The sequence below is a fragment of the Saccoglossus kowalevskii genome, chromosome 20 (genome assembly GCF_978046115.1).
Source record: "Saccoglossus kowalevskii chromosome 20, keSacKowa6.1, whole genome shotgun sequence".
Classification (NCBI taxonomy): Eukaryota; Metazoa; Hemichordata; class Enteropneusta; family Harrimaniidae; genus Saccoglossus; species Saccoglossus kowalevskii.
Window position 1 is genome coordinate 13,443,754 of NC_140660.1, and position 25,761 is coordinate 13,469,514.

Here is a 25,761-nt window from a genome sequence, read left to right on the forward strand (position 1 = left end):
TTGAGTAAATATATCACGAACCGTAATATATATAAATATGAAATCATCACAATCTTCGGGCCGATTCGTGTTCGATGTGGGTCCCATGCGACGTGTACATCGCGTGTAAAATACATTGTTTGTTGCAGAGAAATTGAACGCGCGCTACACATGTGAGAGAACTGCGCATGCGTCATGCGAGTCCAACATCAAGCAAAACATTTAGGCTAAGCGCAAAACATGGACAACACCAAAGTAAGCCTTGGGCCGAGAGTACTGGTGACAACGAGCTAGATAAAACTATGAGACTCGGCCACAATAGAGAAGGGTAGTCACAGAACAAAACAGAATTCGCACAAGCGCAAACGTTTCTCTAAGTAATTCGGTGTTAACGAGCAATGTTTTTATATTTTTGTATTTTAAAGGCCCGTAACGTGACCCTAATATATGTGTCAAGTTCCTACTCAGAATACGTTCAGATCTTTATCGAACTTGAAGGGCATTAACACTAGAAAGCATGTAAACAAGACTTACAGTCACGTGAATGTACGTGTCAGATCTTTCTACATTGCAGGTGTTCCGCATCACCACATTGAATCATGGGATAGGATGCCATTTTAATATTTGACGCGTGAGGAAGTTATTTGTTCTCAGACTCGCATTTTTTTTCGCGCATGCGTAGTGTGTCATATGTCGATATCGTAGTTTGTTATTACAGAATTCGTCTGTTAAATTTTCAAATGCAAGTGGTCTATTTTTAGGTGTGAGTAGTTAGACTAAATGGGGCGAAACGTGAGTGAGAATATTTACTTATTTAACTACAGAATGCCAATCAACTCGGCTATGGGTAATCAAGTATCCCAACTTCACAAAGATCGATAATGAGATGTTTTGGTAACATGAAACCACTTGAGGTTGTTGTCAAACTAAATATACTCATGTTTGTGGTAGCCGAGGTGAATCTGAAATTAGGACGGGCACATTCATATACATATCCACTATAACAATGTTATAGCAGGAGTATCGTCACCTGCGCACGCGCAGGAATTGAGACCAAAGCGACGATAACTTGGGACAACACACGGTAAAAACGCAAAGGCTCTTTGGTAGATGCTTGTTTGAACAATGACACGCTATCTGACGCATGCGCAGGTGACGACTCCCACATAATGACGACTCTTCAGTAATTTTCAGATATTGGCAAGAAACATCTTTTGAATATCGTAACCATTGTACTTTGCATTTGACTTAGAGCTTGGTAAAAAAAAACCGAATACGTTTAGGAAACCCCGTGACAGCACTACATCTACCCGTACTCATGCGTGCTACAGATGTGCTCGTTCGAAAATTATATTCGCAATATAAACAATTTATACATCGACGAAATGATTAAAGTAGGAGGATAGTGACCTGCGCACGCGCAAACGCAACGGCTCATGGGTAGACGCTTGTTTTTAAACAATGACACGCTATGGCCATCTGACGCATGCGCAGGCGACGACTCCTCCGCTTTAACAGCCCGAGTAACCAATCAGCGACGCTAATGATTTCTAGAATTAACGAGGGACAAGCCATGGTGTTTCTGGTCGTAATTCCCCTGAGGCGTGAGTGGCTCCTTTGCCGGCCGAATTGACAGCACACTTTGGTTTCGGAGCACCGCGGAGGGCGCAACTCATTCAATCTTTCATCCGGCTAAGTTCCCCACTACAGCTGGAAGTTTGAGTGTGTTGTTAAGAGAGTTGAGTGAAGCAGGTTCGGTCCTAGCTTATGTGTGGTCAGTGTCAACAAATGGTGGTAGAGAATGATTTTTAGACGAGACACTTATGTTCATCGTATATAAATTAAAGCGGGAGGGTCGTCACCTGCGCACGCGCGGGAATTGAGTTCCAAGCGAAGATAACAACACGCTAAAAACGCAAAGGCTCATGGGTAGATGCTTGTTTGTAAACAATGACACGCCATGGCCATCTGACGCACGCGCAGGTGACGACTACCCCGCTTTAAAGTATTCCTTGTGTAATTAGCTAACTTTACAGGACATCGCACAGTTGTGATGGCGCCGCTGGAATGTCGGGGTTGCCATTTCTAAAATCTATCTTAATATTCTCATATCTCTGTCAGAAGAGCAAAATGTTCTGTGCTAGAATCTTTTGACCTTTATTCTTTATTAAAATATTAATATACGACGTATTCATCGCTCCGCACCCACCGTCTTTGATATGGGTCCTTGTGACGTACCCAACATGTGTGACATATATCCGGGGGCGCGGGCGGAGCTACGTCATGGACGTTCTACGTTGCACGCGCACTACTGTACCACGTATTTCTATGGGCTTTGTGCGCGCTGCTGTGGAACGCCGGTGGAGCCGGTGAAAACTCGAAAAAACAACACAAACTCAACTTTGAAGTAATCTTGAACAATCAAATTCATATATGTTACACACGTAGGGCTAATCTTGTTACACTGTTCAGGGCACTCTCAACAACCATCGCAAAGTACCGTTTTCTGTGAGTTTTTGGTCTTTGTTTTCACCGCGAAGGTTGCCAGGCGGTAGAAAATGCCCGGATGTCCGCCCCGAGGATTGTCCGTTTATCCATTGGCAGCATGATGACAACCGCCCTCTACTGTACGCAAACTTCAGTTTCTCGATCTCGTTTACACTTGTACATTTCAACTGTTCGGACATCAGCCATTTGGGCATTGGCGATTGTGCAACATCTTGCACGATGCAAACATTGAGAAGGTAGGCTGTTTTCGCAGACGCCCGTGACTAAATCACTGCAATTTCACCATATAATGTGATATTTCTGCGTGACCCATAGAGCTAAAATATGGCATTTATTTTTTGTTTAAAGCGAGAGAAATACTTTCATGGACAGGATGTCATAACATTAGAAGGCACCTAGAGATTTTATAATCGGGGGCGGACATCCGGGCATTTTCACCGCCTGGCAACCCGCGGCGGTGAAAACAAAGGCCCAATACTCTCAGAAAACGGTACTTTGGGATGACTGTTGAGACTCCTCTGAACAGTGTAACAAGATTAGCCCTACGTGTGTAACATATATAAATTTGGTTGTTTGGGATTACTTCAAAGTTGAGTTTGTGTTGTTTTCTCGAATTTTCACCGGCTCGACCGTCGTTCCACAGCAGCGCGCACAGAGCCCATAGAAATGCATGTACAGTGGTGCGCGTCTTAGCAACGTGGAACGTCCGTGACGTAGCTCCGCCCCCGAGGATTGGCATCTTTGGCCGTCTTAAACCAGCAAAATCATCGGGTCGTTGTTACGTGGCCCAATCCAACTTGAAAGCCCCTCTGTTTATTGTTCTATTACTCATCGTGGGCTGAAGCACGAGTCTCGTTGCCAATACAAAATCGATAATTTTATAACCTACGCCAATTTTCAAAAATATTTTGTTTATCCATTTCACGTATCAAACGCAACAATGCACTCCGTTGCGAAGTATACAGTATACCTTTATTTGTGTCAATGATAATCGTTTCACAAACTAGGGTGCCGACGTTTTCGCAAAAAAAAAAAAAAAAAAAAAAAAAAAAAAAACATTGTAAAATTCGGTAGGTAATCTATCGCTACCAGGAGATTTATTGTTTTTAAGTTTCCGAACGACGTTGGTGTATTCAAAGGATACATTCATACGTTATGGGATTGTCAAGTTTTAGTTTTTCTTGTTTGTTAATTAGATTTTTTAGAATATTGCCTTGTAAATATTTTTCCTATATAAATGTCATTTACATAATTTGACGATAAGAGCGAACTAGTTGATTTGAATTGTTATCGACGTGTTGTCGATTTTTTTAACCGACATTTAATTTGTGCATGTCGTTTTGCGAGCTCTTGCTTCCAACGCGTTCCTGTATAGGGTTGCGTTTTACGGTAGAGATGCAGTTTACCTGACAGGCATAGTTCCAAATTTAAATGTATTATCGTTTTGTAAAAAGTTATATAAAGTGCATTTTATGGAGATCCCGTCATTTCTTTTTTTCAACATGTGTCTTTTTTATTATTTATGTACAGCCTTGCTAAATCTTGCTAAGCATGCAAAAGAGAGAATGTTTACACCTGTTATCTATATTTTAAAATCGTCTTTTGAGTATGTTCCACTATTCACAATTCTACAAAATTTTAACAGTCTATAGCCAAGACTGTTTAGATAATGGAAAGCAAAAAAAAAAAAAATAAATAAATAAATCACTCCCAAGTGCCCACGAATCTGCATCTCTACCTTAATTGGAATTCAACATATAATTGCATTTTAGTTTAAATTTTAATTAATTCAAAGTTGAATATTCTAAACCTAAAGCCACGCAAACGCGACTTAAATTCGAATAATTATCAATATTAATATAAAATGAAAATTGCGTAGAGTTGAATGAATGTCACACAAGATGGTGATTTGCAGATCCAATGTTTTATTCCCCTCTATGTTCTGAATTAAATACAATTGTATGTCTTAACAAATCCATAACCTTTTCACCGCCAGACTTTCCCGCCCAAATTATTCTGCAGTGATTTTCTTATATTCTTCAATATTTCTGGAAATGAACCGTAATTTTGGAGTAAACAGACGAAATTTGAGTCAATTTTCAGTTTTTCACTGAAAAAATTGCCTATTTTGTTCAAATCTGAAAAAGAGTGCAGACTATAAACGGGACTATTTTGTGATGAAAAGACAGAACTGATGGTTATTAGTTTAATCAATTTAAGTTAAATTTTAACACCACCCTGGTGTCCAAAAACCACCGAATTTAGCCGGATCACTTCTCGGGTCCAGCGCGCCTGGATACCAAATCGGAGAGAAATTAGCTCTGTATTCCTCGAGACGCTGCTCAATTTCAATAACAACATTCTGTTCATCCGGATCGTAGTATAGATTATTGGTTTCCAATGGATCATCTACAATAAAGTGGAATTAAACAATTATTGAACAACAATTTGAAATGATCGTGAAAATTGGAGAAGATACATGCCATGTAGATCTGGCAGTTTGCTAAATAAAATTCCCCGTCATATATTATGTTGGTAATCGTGAAATTCAATCATTTATAAAATCACCACGCTTGTCTTATAGTTTGGTAGAAAGTTTGATGAAGCAGAAGAAGCATAATATGCAGTCTTCTTAATCTCGGCATCAATATCGGAATATAATCACTTAAAGCGAGGGAGTCGACACCTGCACATGCGTCAGATGGCCATAGCGTGTCATTGTTTACAAACAAGCGTCTACCCAAGAGCCTCTGCGTTTTTAGCTTGTGTTTTGATCGTCGCTTGGGGCTCAGTTCCCGCGCGTGCGCAGGTGACGACCCTCCCGCTTTAATTCAAACCCATTGATGAGAAGTAAATCATAAATCTGAATATTAAATTAAGGAATTATTTGTACTTTATTTTAATTTGTTTATTTGGAGATGAAATGCAGCTTCTTACTTACAAATAAATAAATTGACCAAAAGACAATGCATTTTGTTTTAAATAGAATACTAATACTTGAAATATGTATCACCCCAGCTCAACAAAAAATATAGCCGATCACAACTTCTAGCATACTCATAATGTCATCTTCTTCGTGGAAAAGTTGTATAAGTTTCACTTATATCTGTCAAATATTTGTAACGATTAGAACCATCTATTATATTTAAAAGGCGGCAGTCGTCGCGTCGCGTTCTGTTCGATATGGGACTCATATACAACGCGTGTAAAATACATTGTTTATTTACATGAAATTAGAACACGCGCTGCGCGACGACCACCGCGCTTTAAGTGTTTGATGTATAACGTTTCAAATTCCAAACTTCATGTGTATCATGTGGTGCATTGAATCTAGCGTTGACAAAATCAACAGAGTTACGCAATACCTTTTAAGTTAAATAGAAATCTGTTATTTTCATCTTCAGTAATAAATGGCGCATCAGGTATTGGAGCACTGGGGTTTTCAGCAGGACGAAACCATTGATCTATTGACAAATATAGATAGAATTAGTTTAACAATTTATAGTTAATTAATAAAACTGTTGATAAATTACAAAGGCTTGTTAAATCTGTTATTTTGTAAGCAGAAAAGTCAACTATGTAGCAATGTAGTGAAAGGTATAATGGTGATGAAAAAAAGCATCGTACCAAAATGAAATAGGTCGTTGGAAAAACGTCTGAACGGCCATGTGGTTGTGATGCCTTCAATGTATTTGTAGTCTCCCATTCTTCAACAAAAAAAGCAAAAATATATATATATAAATTTATCTATGCAGTATTAAAGCGGGGGTCGTCACCTGCGCACGCGCGGGAATTGAGTCCCAAGCGACGATACCAACACACGCTAATAACGCAAAGGCTCATGGGTAGACGCTTGTTTGTAAACAATGACACGCTATGGCAATCTGACGCATGCGCAGATGGCTCCCCCTTTAAAGAATATTATTGGATGAGTCTTGTGTCTTTATTGTCTTACAAATATGGCGTTCTAATGTTATTAGGGCCCTCTATAGTTGAGATCGGTTTCTTTATTTCTTTATTTATAGGCCGCTAGTTCGATAGTCATGGTTACTGATTGGCCTGTTCGGTATTCAAATGAAGTCTATTGACAGCTGTTTAATGTATTATGCAGCTTCAAAACCACTATGTGGTTGATATTGGGCACTAATCTGTGCCATTATGTGCAAACAATTGTGGTGTTGTTGTTACTGGGTTTGAATATGCGATTTCTGATCTCTATTCACTAGTACTGTTGTATGGTCAAAATTGTTCCACGCCGTGCCTGATAAGATACATATAATAGATGAACAACGGTATTTCAGAGATTTCGGTAAGAGCTTGTTTAATTAAATAATTTTTGGAATTCATTTTAGGCGTCTTTGTCTGTTCATTATGTATATCGCCCACCGAAGAACAACTGTTAATCAGAATGACCTGGATTTGAGGGTCAATGGAGGGACTAGTCTTTTGCAATATACAGTGTTGTGTAATAATCTGAATATGAATGTATGTTAATATAGTGAAATATTATCTTCATATTTTCCTATATATTGGAAATTTCGAACACCCTAACCCGTTTTAGTTCTGACCATGCATATTCCATAACCGTTCCAAATTCATCCAAACTTAAAGCGGAAGGGTCGTCACCTGCACACGCGTGAGAATTGAGTCCCGAGCGGCGATAACAACACACGCTAATAACGCAAAGGCTCATGGGTGGACGCTTGTTTGTAAACAATTATACGCTATGGCCATCTGACGCATGCGCTGGTGACGACTCCCCCGCTTTAACGCACGTGACAAGTTTCCCACTATATACTGGTTACCGTCCTATCAGTGACGTCGGGTCACAGATCACATTACTTTCAAATATTTATGGATGAAAATCAGAAGTACAACTCTCAAAAGCGTGAATATATAATGACCGTTTACAGAAGATAACGACTGAATATCTACTGACAGTAAACGGTCGTCAGGTAATGAAAACTGTGTTTGCAAATCAGACTGAACACAACTGAAAAGGATTGAGAGATTGAGAGCTATGTTATGTTTGGCGATAAAAACAAAAATAAAGATATATATAATAAAACAAAATCTCTGTGAAGGGGCTGTTTCGGGGTTCTAAACCTATTGTAAAAAACATTGAATAGCTACATGCCATTTTAGTGAATTTGATTCAATACATGAATTAACAAAATCTTAATTTAGCTAAAATGCCAACAATCTTATTGCGAGCATATACTTTATTCTAAATTAGCGACATCTTGAATTAGCGAAATTACAGGTAAGCTAAATTAGCTAAAATGACATGCCAGCTAAGAAGACGTGTTTTACAGTATTTCATATTACCGTATTGTCTCTGTACACATTGCTACATATAAAACAGAATCGTTTTATTCTAAACAAATACATGCACCTGAAAAGAGTTGTCACGTAATGACTGCAAAATGCGAAATATGCGAAGTTTTTTTTGTAGGAATGGTAATATCAATAGACTTTATTCGCAAATGAGCACGTTGGCGTTAGCGAATGGATGGTCAAAAACAAGTCTCGTGGCTCTCTCACACTCAACAAGATCTCGGCGGCCATTTCTGTCTAAAGTCTATTCTTGTAACAAGAATTTAACAGTTTACAGGTGTACATAAACTACAAGTTATGTGACTCTCACACTCTCAATGAGATCTCGGCGGCCATTTCTGTCTAAGGTCTATTCTGGTAAGAAAATTTAACAGTTTACAGTGTACATAAACTACAAGTTATGTGACTCTCTCACTCTCGCTCTCAACGAGACTTCGGCGGCCTTTTGAAAATTAAGGGACTACTAGTATACTAAGTTGAAACCCGACTAGCTTCTTGAGAATGTAAACAAATTGATTTCTTCCAACATACCAGTACGACAAAACACAATCACAGAAACGGGCAAAACACAATCCCCATTTTAAGCAATAAGCAATTCAACAACTTGAACGGATGATATTTTGTCCGGTGATTTCGGTTTGAATTCGCGACAGCCTAAACAGAAACAATCATCTGATAACCGATATTTTTCTGACAAAAAACAAAAACAAACACAACTTTCTTTAACAATCCTGCATACGAATTTTCGACTAAGACAAACAATACATACCTATAAGCTAGGCCGGTGGTGTCAGGGTGTGTGTCGTAGTGCAGAAGAATGTCTGAACGTTTTGAAGGTTCGCCTCGACAGATGCTATCCCATTGATTCACCCCATCAATGTCCGTCTCTAAAAATTGTGAAAAAAATATGGCAATTGTGTGACTTAACCTTTTTGTTTTATATTACGTCTTAAACAAAACAATTGCATGTGTATCTCACAATACACCATTCCTGTAAAGTACGCCCTCTAAACGATCTTCGTGTCGTCCATTTACGTCATTGGAGCGCTTTGTCACTAGAGGGCGCAATTTACAAGCATGGTTTTATTGCGGTTAAATAATGGTGAAAGCTGCTGGAACAGACGAACATATTATAAACAAAATTGTAGTATGTAATTGTAGTATTTGGTAAGTATTCAATATAACCTGACGTTTCGAAAGAACTATTCTTTCTTATGATAGAAATGAACAAGTCTATGTGAATTGAATATATTATTATCCTCGGGGCGGACATCCGGGCATTTTCACCGCCTGGCAACCATCGCGGTGAAAACAAAGGCAAAAAACTCGCAGAAAACGGTACTTTGGGATGGTTGTTGGGACTCCAGTGTAACAAGATTAGCCCTACTTGTTTAACATATATCAATTCTGTTTTAAATTTCAGGATTACTTCAAAGTTGAGTTTATGTTGTTTTCTCGAACTTTCACCGGCTCGACCGGCGTTCCACAACAGCGCGCACACAGTCCATAGAAATGCATGTACAGTGGTGCGCGTCTTAGCAACGTGGAACGTCTTGTGACGTAGCTCCGCCTCGAGGATATCTCTATCTATGAATATTTATGAATAGTCTCCATACATATCGATAACTGAGGAAGAATACTACTATTATCTGTTACTACATATTATTATACATCTGTCACCGTAACGCCATAATTTACAGCGTGTTGTAATTTTGCGGTATTTTACCGGGTATTTTCATCCTACCATATTAGGAAAGGCGAATTCCAAATATGGAATGATTACGCGCGTAAGCGTTCTCTATTGATAAAAACAAGCATGGCTGCCACCAAAATTTGACCGGACTCCATACAAAGAAGCTCGCCGATTCTGATCTAAGCATTTTGAATTTCGGTATTCCCATGGTGTATCCTTGGAAGGAAAAGATGTATAATAATAAGGTTATTATCAGACGGTACGCCGCGCATCGACCTCTGCTGCGCGTCGGTCGATACTCCAGCTGTACTGTCTTCGTGCATACTTTGCGGTAACCTCGTAATAACCTTATATCATATAGCGTTATCGATGCAATTATTCAATATATTGACTTACAGTCCTTGTTTGTTTGTCGCGATGCACATTGATGGAGAGTTTAAAAGTCTAGTGTGATCTTGTGAATGTTACTCTAAATATTAGCTTGAATAATTACCTACCTAACTCTCCTCCGGCAACGCTCACTAAAGTTGCAAATACATCGGTGAAATGGTATAACCTGAATAATAGTAGTATTTATGTTGTCATACATTTCATGTAGACTCGTATAAGTACAAAACTATAACATACTACAATGGGTTAAAGGGCGGCAGTCGTCGTGCCGTCCTGTTCGATATGGGACTCATAGCGACGTATACAACGCGTGTAAAATACATTGTCTATTTACATGAAATTTGAACACGCGCTGCGCGACGACCACCGCGCTTTAAACAGCAATCGATAAGGAATACATGATGTCATCGGTTAGATCAAACCATACACCGACTAACTCCAGTCTGCATGGAATTCGTTCTAATTCAAATCGATGGCGATGCAATGAGAGTAAACGGAAAGCTTACTCGTTATTCACAGTTGACGGGTCTTGCAACATGCTGCCGTGGAAGAATGCGGGCACTTTCATACCGCCCTCAAACGTCGAGCCTTTATTCCCTCTGTACGGATAGTTCGAGCCAGCAAATACGTCATCGCCGCCATTCTGAAAAAAAATAGTTTAAACAAAAAAATCATTCATTAAGCGTATGGCTGTTTATAAATAAGCGTCTACCCATGAGCCTTTGTGTTTTTAGCGTGCGGTGTCGTCGTCCCTTGGGGCACAATTCCCACACATGTGCAGATGTCGACCCCCTCGCTTTAAACTAAGATAAACTACGCGTCATTATCACTTTGTAAGTAAATAATATATCAATAGTTTATTGAATTTCATAATTAACGACAAAATGTAATTAACGACATAATATATATTATCGAGGATGCATTTTGTACTAAATCATGCGCAACAATCATAAACCAGTCACCATTGTTAAAAGACTCTGCACTCTGCGCAATGTTAAAGCGCGGTAGTCTTCGCGCTGCGCATGTTCGACATTTGTGTTGATAAACATTGATTTTCCCACAATCCAATGCGCTCTTCAAGTGGAAATCACAAGTGTGAGGTTTGACCTGGGCGCGACTTGCACTGATTACCGCCGATGACTGTTTTGATACCTTCCAATCACATGAAAATTACCTAATTACAGCTTGGAAACGTGTCAGTTCGTACTCGTTGATCTGCGCAACAGTCAAAAGTCGCCATCATTGTTTATATGAGACACATGTATCTCGCACATGCGCAGCGCGACGACTACCGCGCTTTACAGGGCGGTGGTCGTCTCGGCGCGTACGGTCCGATCTGCATAGAGCGTACACAGCGCGTGTAAAATACATTTATTTACACGAAATTCAAACATGCGCTGCACGACGACCATCGCCCTTTAAACTATTACAAATTTGAACTTACGTCACTGAGGAATACAAACAGTGTATCATCCCACATACCAGTGTCTTTCAAGGCCTGTGTGATGTTACCCACACCTTGATCCATAGCTGCCATCATGCCTAATTTTTAATAACGTCGGAGAAAAAAAAAGAATTGTTATATTCTATATGCTACTGAAAAAAAAATTGTAGGATTAAAAAAAAATAGCGCGGTGCCACAACAACATTGTGTAGATCAAGTATGAATCTGTTCACTCTATCTTCGCAAACATACAATACATCATTTCAATAAATCGCGCCCTCTGGTGTCATAGTACTTATGTGACGTCAAAATGACGTAGAAGAGTGAAGGCAATGTCGTTCAAATCGACAAGAGTGTTCAATTGTGTAGTCGTTCGAGAATTTAGTAAAATCTCTCTAAAAATTATGTGCAACTCGAGTAAATAAAAACGAAGACGACGTTGTGGGCGTGCTTCGTGTAACTCATTTACGTCATGAAATCACTTCGACATTAGAGGGCGCGATTCATTTGAAAGGTGTACTGCCAATGCACCTTCAGTTTGGTAACTTCTCCTTTGTTCTGCCGGCTGTGATACAAATTTAGAAAGAAAATCGTGTTACGGCAAACACTTACCAGCATAAGCTTTCCTGTTAGCGTCATCGACTTGTACAGATTCTTCAAATCCAGCCGGAACCTGTTGCATGAGAAATGGCCAAAAAATGTGAATTATTAGAATTAAGTTCATGGAAAGAAATTTCATAAAAATGACGACTTATCTCTTCGGAATGTTTAATTATTCTGGTTTACATATTTTCAAATATAACTAATGAGTGAATCCACAAACAGTAGCCTCGTCTCACTGGCATTACCAACTGCCACCGCGCATGCGCCTAATGTGTCCAAAATTTATACATTAACAAATAATATAAATTACAGATTACTAGTTGTCAATTTAGCGACCCTATAAAATCAAATTGCCAATATTGTTTTTTTTTAAATAAATGTATTTTATGGGAGTTATGATAAAAAAAACAAGAAAACATTTGCAACCAGTTTGGTGCTGTAACCACAATGACTACACGTTTCTCGAAGACGAAAGAAAATGTATTAATCATATTTAATCAGATTCAGAATTGCTAAATGACGTAAACTTTTGTCACTGTGAACAAATCTGATTCTCTTCCGTCTATGATCAGTATACACTTAACGCAAATGGCCGCCGAAATCTCGTTGAGGGCGAGATAACCACGCGACTTGCCTTTGCATCACAAATAGTGTTCCATCCTCTCTAACCATTGTTTCTAAATAACATGCTTTACGCAAACAGTTGGCTCAACAACAAGAAAGAATGGAACCTATTTGATGGACAGCAAGAAGTCTCGTGGTTCTCCCGCTCTCAACGAGATCTCGGCGGTCATTTTGCGTCTGAGGACAATTGCGTTTAAATTAGGTATAAATGCATGTATTTAACTGCTGTCACGTGGGATGTAGGTGTATTAAATTTGGGATAATACTTACTTGGATAGGGAAGTGGGGTACCATATACGCAACGTATAGAAATAGTGGTGAAGCAGGGTTGTGATTTCTAACAATTTTCTCTGCCCTTTCGCTAAATAAAAACTGTTTAAAAAGATTTAAATGAATAAATATAACTATTTGTATATATTTTTAAACAGGTTAAAGATGAGTCAATCAACCAATCGATACTGTACACTGCATATATATATATATTTATATTATTCTAAATGTAAATACCGTATTGTGAGTTCCATTTTGGTGGGTGACCACTCCGGTGTTGTCTCTGAAGTCTATACCAGTAAATATCGGTGGTTGGTTTCCTACACATTTAAAGATGAAATATACAATACATGGTATCATGATGTCTGTTAGCGCTCAGTGTTGTTATACAAAACATAATTTGAAATTGATTCGGGATATTTCGAAAAAAGTCATTCACTTCATCATGTTTACAGACAATAATATCAATTTCAAACTTGGTTACATTTCTGCTTCATTTTGTTTGGAAAATTGGCAAAAGAATTGTATCCTGGAAATTTCCTAGAAAAATATATTTTCAATAATTATTTCAGACGTTGTATGTAATACTGTAAAACCATTTATTTTCACTGACATTTAATTTCACTGTTTTGATGTTTTGAGCATTTTCACTGTGTTTTAATTTTACGAATTTGTCAATGAAACAATGAGTTTATTGTTATTTTACATGTTCACCTAGATTTAATTTAGCGGATTTTACTTATCAGCGAAAATAGCGAAATTAAAACCCAGTGAATAATTAATACATCTACAGTATCAATGTCTTAAGAAATTTTAAGTAGTCTTTCGAACACAGAATCCAGTGTTGGTCATATGCAATGGCCAAATATTCAATCAACGGTTACTGTATACAATACTTATAAACACATTCCTAAAACGTATATATGTTTTTTAACATGATTGTTTACTACCTATGAAATGTACAATCCAATAATTAGGCCCAAGACGCAAATGACTGCTGAAATCTCGTTGAACGCGAGCTACGAGACTTGTCGAGACGGGACTTGTTTTTCCCTTAAATAGTGTATTTTTCAACGTAATCCCGCCCATTGCTTTAAATAAATGGATACATAATCAGAAAACCAGTGGACGTGATAAGCGGAAAAAATTGGCACTATACGAAGGAAAAAAAAAAATCAAGTCTCGTGGTTCACTCTCTCTTACAACGAGATTTCGGCGGCCATTTTTATCTGATGTTTATAAATTACAAAATGTGTATTTACGCGGCCAGTTCAATATGTGTGATTCATAGTCCGACGTTGTAGCTTCATAACATCCATAATGGGAATCAAATCCACGCCACAGGGGTGTATAAGTCCAATTACACGAACCAATATTCCATCTAAAAATTAAAAACAAATTATTGTTATAAAAAAGTATATCTGTCTAGCATACACACAAATGACAGCGCAGAAACTATGACTATTATACACCTAACAGCGAAAACGATGTAATTTAACCGCTCATAAAAGCCGAAAGTTCTGACTGACAGGATAAAATGGCTTTTGAGCGCCTCCACTATTTTGAAAATCTGCGTCATATACACGTCGCATTTGAACATTTGTCATTGCTCAAAACGAACACGTCAACGATTTCGCGGATTGAACAGTCGTGTAGACTTGTAACTAAACACAGAAGACAGCACAAAAACGAATCTTGCAAGAATACTTCCCGATGGCAGGCTGGAGCACTACAGCTCAATGAATTATGATTACAAGATGGCGCCGGTGTATAACAACACAATCATCACTACAGTGCCTAGCCAAAGTATACATATTTACTATACGAAGGTCGCAATGACCTTCGCTTTAGGTTGATAAATGCAGGTGACCGAAAAACAATTAACCAATCATGAAACAATTGCCTATGACATATATTTCCGCATTACAATGTAGGTTTACGTCGGAAAACGTATTCAAATATAATAATCGTTTCAGTGTAAACACTTTAGTTTAAAGTTTAAAGGGCGGTAGTCGTCGTGCAGCGCATGTTTGATTTTCGTGTGAATAAATGCTTTTTACACGCACTGCGCACGTCGCTATTCGTATCGAACAGTGCGCGCCGAGACGACCACCGTCCTTTGACATTGCGCAAAGTGTATGAGTTTTCAAAACAGTCTAAAATGGTTTTCGCATATTCAAGACTAGAAACGTTAATACAAGAATGCAATTTAGATACCATTTTACTGAAATATTTGCCTATTGTCACGTGGGGGGGGGATATTCAAACACGTACGTTGTTACACACGTGCGCTGCCGCAATCGGCTAACTTCAACTTGCGTATAATGCAGTTGTCTTGTTTAGTAAACGTTGTATTCTATTATATATAGGCGATATGGTATATTTTGAGCTTGTGGATATGTTATTGTATTTTTTTGCTAACGACAAAAATGACATCCATTTTTCATTGTAGTGAGTACTTCATTGCACCAAACGCATAAAACTGAATGATCATCACAAAGTTGAATCTATTTAATGGTCAATCTATCGTTGTGTCTATCATTGGAATGGATAAACCTATGTTTTAGAAATTGATGCCAATAATAATAGTGGAGAACGAAATATAAAACATTATTCAGGAGGATCGAGATTAACTGTTTATATATCAACAAAATGTGAACAGTGGCCAGTGAAGAGCAACTTTACAGTCAGGATTTCATGAAGTTTTTTTCGATATATTTTATGTATTTGATGTCGAAAAATATCACATTCCCACACACGTGTCACGTGATACATACTTGCCAACAACATGGTTCATGTAACCGACCTCTTTCAGTTTGTCACCCAGTGTAGAGTATTCACTAGGCAAATAATAAGGCTGCGATGGTAGAACCACAAAGTGCTGTAAAAACAATTAATTTACCAATATAATATATTTTCGTTAGTTTGAATTTGCGAAAGGCAATGCAGTATTTCGGCTTTGGGAGACATAACAAAAAAATAGACCTGCGTGAGATAATATTCAATGTTCGTGACTTGCTACTCCACGTACTCTTTCTAACACCATGACGAGAAATACGCCATTCCTATAAATTCCGCCCTCTAGTGACGGAAAGCTTCTGTGACGTCAGCATGCCGTAAATGGGGGTGAAGGAAATATCGTTTAAATCGACCTTTCTGCTCGGCTGTGCAGTCGTTTGACTTCTAGTATAAGTAAAATCAAAAACGTAATTGGTGAACGACGACAGATCAAAACGATATCGACGTACTGAACGTATAAGACGTCATCGATTTACGTCATAGGAACGCTTCATTACTATTAATAGAGGGCGCTATTTACAGTCAAGTTGTATCAGCCGATAATAACCATACCACATACCTGCATACCGACGTTTGCTGGATATCTACCAGTTAACAGCGCAATACGTGAACTATAAAAAAAGAGGAATTAGTCTGTATTTATAATTTTATGTATATAACTTTTGAACAGGAAGTTTTATAATGATGCCTCATTGGTCAGATTTGATTAGAAATTTTCCGACAGTAAAAAAATTATTACACGAGTCACGTGGTTTGGCCACCATCTTGAATTTTGTGAAAATGACTTGCAATTTGTCGCTTGTGAGTGTTTCAAAGACTCATGTCCCACTGTAGTAAACAGCTTCGTAAATCTCCGGTACAATCGTGTTTTCTTCAACTTATAGAGCGATTATGTATTACTAAGTCGATATATTCTCTGGATTCTTGGTGCTTCATTTAATTTGGAATGCACCATCCACAGGTTGGAGCCAAACTTACAAACAGTAACATGGCTTTGCCGAAATTTTGTTGGAACTGACTGAAAAATTTCAAGTCGTCTTTTAAAAAAAAAAATAGTTGAAATCGTTCAAGTCGTTTTATACAGTTTGAGTCTAAACGTTTCATTAAGCATCCACTTCAGAAAACATCCTCTCAACGTCCCCTTTTCACAAGAGACGTGCCTTTTTCAGGCATATTTGATTTAATTGTAATTGTAATCACAGAGTGCATTACAAATTGACAAACTTCTTACGGTTACCAACAGTGTTCAGTTTCTACATTATTTTAACAGAAAATGACAAAATGAAGTTTCATGAAGCATCCACTTCAGAAAACATCCTCTCAACGTCCCCTTTTCACAAGAGACGTGCCTTTTTCAGGCATATTTGATTTAATTGTAATTGTAATCACAGAGTGCATTACAAATTGACAAAATTCTTACGGTTACCAACAGTGTTCGGTTGCTACATTATTTTATCAGAAAATGACAAAATGTCCGAAATTCTATTTCTCCAAAAAAAAAAATGCTTCATTAAAAAAATCTCTTATTTAATATGTAGTATTTATAAGCTAAGCACATTTCTATGTGTCGTGGTTTTCATTATGAATTGAATACAAACAGAAAATAACAAGTTCATGAAGTTTCCATTGATCCACAGACCTGAAATAGGTGTAATATATTGTATATGCAAACAAACAGACAAATAATGCAACAAAAGAATTTCTTGCGTTGAATCGCCAACGACCAAACGACGACGTGGACACTTGATTCACTCGTGTGTAATCACTGACAGTTAGATCGAAAGAAGACCGGGCTCCAGATCTTGATTTTAGCACTGGAAAAAACAACATTTATTCAAAGGACGCATGTACGACATTTGTGTTGATAAACATTGATTTTCCCACAATCCAATGCTCTCTTCAAATGGGAATCACAAGTACAAGTTTTGTTCTGGGCGCGACTTGCACTAATTACCGCCGGTACCTCCTTTGATACCTTCCAATAACCAACAAATATACTAAATTAAAGCTTGGTAACATCTCAGTTTTTACTTAGTTGGTCTGCGCAACAGTCAAAATCGTCATCTTTGTTTATATGAGACCCATATCTCGCACAAGCGTGGCGCGACGACCACCGCCCTTTAAGTTTGATGCAACAAGCACTATGCTACGAGTAACCAGTGGATTTTCATCGAAATTGTTAGCGCATTTTAGTCGAAATGGCAGAAGATAGTTTGTGTTTTATTTTCTTAATTATAGTGTTTAGATGTACTTTGTGTCCAAGCAATACACCTGGTACAATATGAAGCGGCACCATGAAGTCCGAAAACGGGGACTTATGTTTTGACTTCCATGCGTGCGTGCGTGCGTGCGTGCGTGCGTGCGTACCTATATCTTAGAAATGCCTGGACCAATCACAATCAAACGAAACACATACATCATACATGACATACATATGCACATCAATTTGTTTTACGATCTGATTCAAGATAGCCGAATGGCGGCCATTTTTGTGTATGTTACTGAAAAGAATGAGAAGTGCCACAAAACCAGACAACCAATTGTAGATAACCAAGCAACGTACTGTGAAATTTTCGCAGGACAAAAATACACATTCTAGTTCGAGCTTTCCAGGCCGACAGTGAAGTACAGTTGAAGGAACTGAGTAACAGTCACGCACACAGTGACAATTGAACCGTGACAGACGCTTACAGTCAAGTGATTTTAACTCATACATAGACAGTCAGAACTTATGCCGTTCATAGTAAATTTCAAAGATATTTCGCATTCAGAGAAAAAAGGTATTGATAATTCTTTTTTTCCTGGGTGTTTCACAAGTGTTATATTCAAACATGCTCTTCGAATATACCAATATTTTTTTGCCGCAATTGACAAATCAGATGTTTTTAGAACTGATCATATCAAAACAATTTGAAGATAATCAAACTGACCTGTAGTAGTTGTTGGTTACCCGGATGAACAAGCAAGCGGGAAAGTTGAAATGGTTTGCAGTAATACAAAATGACAGGTACTCTCTCATACACATTTAATCAACATCTTATCAGATACTTACGGAGTACAAAGTGGTTGTGCATATATGTTATTAAGAATAACACCATTATACGCAAGTTCATTCAACACTGGTGTTGGCATGAAGTCATTGTTCCAACCAACGTCATTCCAACCTTACGACAAAGCAAAATACATTATTATAATATTGTGTTGTACATTTATTTAGATTAAGAAGAAATACATATATACGCGATATTAATATTAGTGTAACGTGTGCAAAACATTATAATTTCTTTCAATTTCATTTTTGTGATTTCACACGAAGCGGATTTACAAAAATAAATAACAACATGACCAATATAGTCTATATCGTGTAATAGTTGATGATAACAGATACAGATTAGCGCTGTCACCTACCCGCGTCATCAATCAATACCACCACAATATGAGGTTGTTTACCGCTGACGTCACAGGAATCATCTACAGAGACACAACGTGGTGAGTTTAAAATTCTACTTAGAGAGAAAAAAAATAACAAAACTAAAGAAAGATGCATAACCTGGCATTTAAGTGTAGCTCTTACTTTCTCCCTCGTTTTCGCCTTGGTCGTCGTTGTTGTTTTCTCCCTGACTGTTGCTGTCTTGCCTTTTAGCATTATTGACTTCTGAAAGTAAATTGTATATGAAGTAATAAAACAAGAAAAATCCAGTGAGATACAATCCAAGTACACTGCTTGACGATAAACAAGCTTTGACCACAAAATGATTATAACAACGATTCTGGTTTTCTTAAGAAACTGTATAACAGTATATACATATACCCCCCCCCCCCCCGAACCCACGATCCTAGGTTACCACGAGTGCTCGCAAGCACACTGAACATGGAGGAAAGAAAATTATACTGCAATGACACATTCTGAGTGTGTCTTGCGGTGATATATACGAGGTACTGAAACCAGCATTTTTTTTCTAATTTCTTACATGATTAAATTATCTACCTTTTTATATTTCATTTTTTTTGCCGAGACTTTGAAAAAATTTAAATCTGTCTATCGTCTTTAACCCATAAAGTGTCGAACGACTCAATACAACACTCGATTACACAGGCGCGTTTATGGACACACGATTGAGCATACCAGTTCAGACATTTTATTTTTCGGTATTAAAGTGACTCTCCCCTTCTACAAACTCTCTACGTATCATAGTCGTCACTTTTGTAGTACAAAATAACATTATAGCAAATATCCGTAAAATCCCGATCCTGATAACATAGAAACGATAACCTGTTCAATAAGTCACGGTTATCTAGTAACCGTGAATAAGTGCACGGCGTGCTTTATGCAATATCTAACAGTCGGTGGTATGTAAAATTTAAAACGGGGTCTCATCTAATCACAGCAATGTATTCATGACACTGATACACTTTAGGCGCGACGTATTTTCAAATGAGAGTTTAATTTAGTTAAAGCGGGAGGGTCATCACCTGCGCACGCGCGAGAATTGAGTCCCAAGCGAGGATAACACACGCTAAGAGCGCAAATGCTCATGGGTAGACGCGTGTTTGTAAACAATGACACTCTATGCCCACCTAACGCATGCGTAGGTGACGACTCCCCCGCTTAAAGTTTGGTACGTTAGAAAAAAAAAAACAGATCTCAAATCCCGTTTGTTGTTTTCCAGTTGACCAAACAATGAGTCTGTTGATAGTGTAAATTCTGTCTCACCGGAAGTAGCCATGGTCGTCATAAATATGCAAATAAACTCTGCCAGCAAGATGAGCTTAATGCTGCGAGCCTTTGTACGATTGAAAGTCTATAAAATAAATACAAATATTTAAATATCGATTATGTTTGGATTTTAAATCTTTGAGAAAAAACAACTAATATAATCACACAACTGTGGTACACGTACAATACACGACATTGAAAGCCATATTTAAATGTGTAAATATCTTGCGCAAATTTTCACATTTATCGAGTAAACAACAAGTAAATTTATATGCGCATTGGACCATTCACTTTAAATGTCCTAAAATTTGAATATGGTGCATGTTAATTACTTTTATATATGTACGGCTAAAAGTCTCACCTCATTTTTTCCAAGCATCTTCTTGGTAGATTTTTATCACTGGAAATTATGCTCAAGTATTTTCCTTGTTCCAATGTAGGACTTGTGAAAAAAACGGAAATGCAGTAATGTGCAAGCAAGAATTATATTGTGACCAAATACATCAAATTATATCCCAGCTGTTAAATGCCAGTAGATGTCATAAGTCAGTGGATACAGAAGGAGTGCTTTTATTCTCAGTTCTTAGTATGCGTAAGAGAGTGTATCAACACTGGCGCTATTAGTACACGAGTGACTCCTTAATCGTCTTTACAGAAAGTTACTGTGTTAGTTCGCCAATTAGTGGCAATTAAGTCTTCAAAGAAATGTGAGAGAATACTCCCAGTATTATTTCAAATTCAATTACCCTTTATCCGCAGATTTTAAATGCATTATGCATGAATATAACTCGTGTATAATGTATTGTCTCTCCCATCATAGTCCCTCTATCAGACTTTCAGGACGAATAATTAACGTAAATTACGTATTTTTTGTTGAAATATATTATAGGCGATTCTATGAATAGGTTTAAAGCGGGAGGGTCGTCACCTGCGCACGCGCGGGAATTATGTCCCAAGCAACGATAACAATGCATGCTATAAACGCAAAGGCTCATGGGTAGACGCTTGTTTGTAAATAATGACAAGCTATGACCATCTGACGCATGCGCAGGTGACGACTCCCCGATTTAGTGTTACAATAAAATAAAGAACAATTGAAAACATTTTTAATGTTACTAGGAATACCATTCCACAATTTTACACCACTATGAGTCAAACACATAAATTTTAAAGTTGTTCTTTTATAATTGATTTTAAAAAGATTATACTGTCTGGTATTGTATTAGGAACTTTATCAGTGAACATAAAATATTTTCTGAATATGAGCTGGAAGCAGGGAATGATATGCCTTGTACATTGTAACAACAGTATTTAATATAATCAAATCAAAAAATTAAGAGTCCCAGGTGAATAAAAAATGGGATTGGTATGACTTCGAAAGTCTGCTTTCAGCACAGACCTCAGCACTCTTTTTTTGTATGAGAAATAACATTTCAAGATTACTTTTATACGTATTGCCCCACACTTCACAACAATATGCCAGAACAATGTAAACATGTCTGAAATACCAACTCAGTTTAGAAAGGAGTAGTGATTAAACATCAACAATCACCACCCACTGTTCTGTCAAAATTTGATCTGTTAAAAGCAAGATCTTGTCTATCCAAAAGCCAACTAGCATATATACAAGAAAGATAAAACTAGAACACTGGATATAAGTTCAAATAAATAAGTGCGAAGCCAAGATAATGCTACCAAGCAACAACACAACACTGAGCAAGCCTGAGGAATTATTTAAATACAAAGCAACAACGAAACCAACAACTGTTTCTTCTACAGTCACTATGGTGACTAGTTAGGTAATGACGTAACGGGGAACTCCGGGTCTTCATTATAAGGTTATTACGAGAATACCTCAAAGTAAGCACGAAGGAAGTACAGCTGGAGTATCGACCGACGCGCATCGGAGGTCGATGCACGGCGTACTGTCTGAGTGCATACTTTGAGGTATCCTCGTAATAACCTTATTATTATACATCTTTTTCTTCCAAGGAACGCCGACATCCAAAATGTTTAGAATAGAATCTTTGTGTGGAGTCCTGTCAAACCTCAGGTGGCAGCCATGTTTGTTTTTATTATTAGAGGACTCTTATGCGCGCAATCATTCAATATTTGGAATTCGCATTTCCTAATATGGTAATTATTTTTTATTATTCAAGCAGTTATGGTGTAACGAGTTCACCATGCACACTGGAGATACGTAAACCGTACATGATGGTTTGTAACGGTAGGAGAACTTTTGGCAGCAGACTTTTATTAATATATTTTTTATTAAGCCAATCTAAAGAAAAACACAAATCACAAAAAATACAAAAATAACGAAGTACAAACAAACATAAATTACATACATAAATTGGTTTACATTTATAAAATAGGCTTACTACATATCATTCTGCAATGATATATTATATAATTACTAGTAGCTTCGCGGTAAGTGGCTTTCGCGGTAAGTGGCTTTCGCGGTAAGTGGCTTTCGCGGTAAGTGGCTTTCGTATTGGGTGGGTCTCGCGGGGAGTAGGGCTTTGTCTCAGTAACTGGTCCTTTCATCGTTGTTGAGAATTAAAGTTTTATGTTTCTTTAACAACTTGCGCTATTCTGGGAATACCATCCTTAGAAGCTATTAATTTGCCCCTATGATTTGTGTATTTGCTCTGGCAGGAGTTCCAAAATAAGACCCATGCTCTGAAAGTGTCCATAGTTTCAAAAACCAAGAAACATCATCATTATGATCTTATTGGTGTTGCAAAAGATAGTTGAATATTGTTTCTTCAATTAATAATTAATAACCGTTTTCCAATATAGATAAATTATAGTACCTAACAAATATATAAATCAGTCTCAACAATGAAATAAAGAAATGTATATATATATATATTTTCATTATTACTAATGCATTGCAATACAACTAATTAAATTGAAAAAAAATTGCAATATAAAATATTCCGTCAGTAACACTTCTCAAGGGCGTATTTCACGGTCAGTGTTATTTACGAAAATATTTGTTTATAATTTTATAAATTGGCTTGGCAATTTCCACCCCAATTAGATATAATGAGTATATATTTTAATAAATAAAATTTAAGATACACTAACAAAAATGAAATATTAATTATTGGCCATCCACTCCGCTACGATTGCCCTTATAATCACTGTTGTCGTTTTGTGTGTGTGTGTGTGTGATTTACAGTGTTTTCACGTATTATTTCTTCTGTGATTATTTTGGCTTGGCCGATTTTTCTCAAACTGGGCAGGTAGGTCACACATTCACCCTAGTTATTAGCAGAAATCTGAAAAAAATGGCCCACCGTTGCCATAGCAACAGCCAAAAAACTTCTTTTTTTTGGATAGCTTTGCGCCAAATGTATCTCCTCCTACAAATTTGGGATAAAACACCTCATATATTATGTTATATATTCACCAAAAACAACATTGCCATGTTTCTAGGCGTACAATGAATTGAAAACAAAAGAAATCGTCCGATCCAAATCACAGGCACTCGGAACGTTTCTTGGATAATAAAAAAATGACTGACTTGCAGCCATGCCTGTGCTAGCTGTAACTTGAACTCTTTTGGTCTTCCTCAAATTCCTGATGAGTTCAATAAGAGTTTTAGTCTTATGGCCATGTCTAAACTGAACTGTTGTAGTTTATCCATTGTTATTTTTGACATTGTGATCAGCACTCAAAGCTCTACTCCACAACACTGATGAAAAGTTATTTTGAAAATTGTTGAATGCTAATAGCAAACCGTTTAGTTCACAAATGACTAACTTCAAAATGGAACAAAATTCAAAATATGAAATTTGAAAAAAAAAAATAGAATGAATATGTGTTGCAGGTATCAAAAGCAGCTCAGTCCGGTTTCTTCAATAACCCTGGACTTTCCTAAAAAACGTTACAGTGCTGTTACAGGATGTTAGCTCACTGGAGTCTGCCTAGCATCTGATCACTTGCTCAATTAAAACATATGGTATCAATTATAACTTCCTGTCATTGCATATAATGACTTTGAATGTGTACTACCAAGGTCATATCTGAACTTAAGACTTAAATAACTAATTGTATGGGGTGTCCAATATGGCGACCAAGGGCAAAAACATTGTTATGCAAATTAGCTTTATTTGAAAATTTGAGTTGCGATATTTACGTGAATTTGACCCAAAAATGTTATCGGCAAGACTCAGAATATGACTGTGACAGCCACTGAAATGCAATTAAAGACGAATGAACACGTCAAGCAAAAAAAACTTGTTCAAGTCGTGGCTGCAAAACGGAGGCACATACCATTTTGACTCTTGAGGGGAATGGAAATCAATTGATTTGAGGTGTCACAATAAGCAAGAGAGTAAATCGCTTTTATGCTATGAAAACAAACAGACCTTGAACGTACCTTTTGGACTTTAGTACAACGTCATTTTTGTTTGATTACCTAACGTTTTTAGGTTCATTTGCTGCAAGTTACAGAGCACATACCTAAGCGGCCTTCCCTCAGCAAATAATGAAGCAAAGGCATTTTCGATGTTGAAATCGCGATATTTTCCCTTTTTACGCAAACTGGGAAGTTCGAATTACTAAACGAAGTACAGGACGGCGAAGATGAAATATCCAAGTAGAACCAACACATACCAAAAATTATATCTCAAAAATGAATATTCGTGGTGTATTTTAAGTCTAACCAGACCGGGAGTGTCAATTTCTTAGTACTCTAAATATCCAAACATATTTTACTATAAGGTAATAATAAATCTCATTAAAATCATAAATGACTCTACACGGGGAGAGGCACACTTGTAATTGAAACAAGGCTGATACTCACTGACGATTAAAACTTCATGATAGAATTCCGTTATATGCGACGTATCGCGAGTCTTAGAACAATATCACAATATAAACACTTCTAAAACTTATAGCAATGAATGTATAATGCTTGTACTCACCTCTGCGCTGTATTCTTGTTTGAGTCGTGGCAGTAAAGCAAATGCGCTTTTATTGAACAGTATTCAACATAACAAGCCACGTCATTTGCGACGTACTTACATTGTCGTGTTTCAAAAAAAAAAAAAAATTGGCCGCGTGGCAAACGCGAATATGTAATTAAAACACACAAGCAATATGCGAAATGTAATCAGCCGTCATTTACTTGTTATATTGTTGAAATACAATTTATATGTATATTCAGATAATCAAACTAGCACAGCGTAATCAAGAAACCACAAACACAACCAATTTATTTATCCGAAACACTAGACCATTTTCCGTTCACTGCGAGAACCCGCGTTATGCGTGAAATCGAACGTAACAACGTGACAAACAAAGGTTATAGCGTCGTAGTGGCGACAGACATCGCGTGGGATTCGACAAACGCGAAAGTATTTTGGGGACATTTCCATGCTTAAT

General features: G+C 37.4%; 1 protein-coding gene across 1 annotated transcript; it reads right to left on the reverse strand.

Annotated features, from left to right (window-relative positions):
- Positions 1 to 4,395: 4,395 nt before the first annotated feature.
- Positions 4,396 to 25,400, reverse strand: LOC102808173 (arylsulfatase B-like). The gene is made up of 19 exons (XM_085494177.1): positions 25,302 to 25,400; positions 20,726 to 20,806; positions 20,362 to 20,449; positions 19,222 to 19,302; positions 19,056 to 19,118; positions 18,700 to 18,811; positions 16,207 to 16,258; positions 15,626 to 15,729; positions 14,111 to 14,229; positions 13,086 to 13,168; positions 12,849 to 12,950; positions 11,964 to 12,024; positions 11,352 to 11,449; positions 10,414 to 10,550; positions 10,015 to 10,073; positions 8,594 to 8,711; positions 6,115 to 6,194; positions 5,853 to 5,951; positions 4,396 to 4,896 (listed from the first exon to the last, which is right to left on the reverse strand). Exons 2-19 carry the CDS (start codon positions 20,741 to 20,743, stop codon positions 4,715 to 4,717), a joined length of 1,656 nt encoding a protein of 551 aa, XP_085350303.1. The 5' UTR covers positions 20,744 to 20,806; positions 25,302 to 25,400; the 3' UTR covers positions 4,396 to 4,714.
- Positions 25,401 to 25,761: the final 361 nt, after the last annotated feature.

Coding starts and splice junctions, on each gene's coding strand:
- LOC102808173 (XM_085494177.1), bottom strand. Junction 13,169..14,110: donor ACACATATTGAACTGGCCGC/GTAAATACACAT, acceptor TTAAATGTGTAG/GAAACCAACCACCGATATTT. Junction 12,951..13,085: donor AAAATGGAACTCACAATACG/GTATTTACATTT, acceptor CTTTTTAAACAG/TTTTTATTTAGCGAAAGGGC.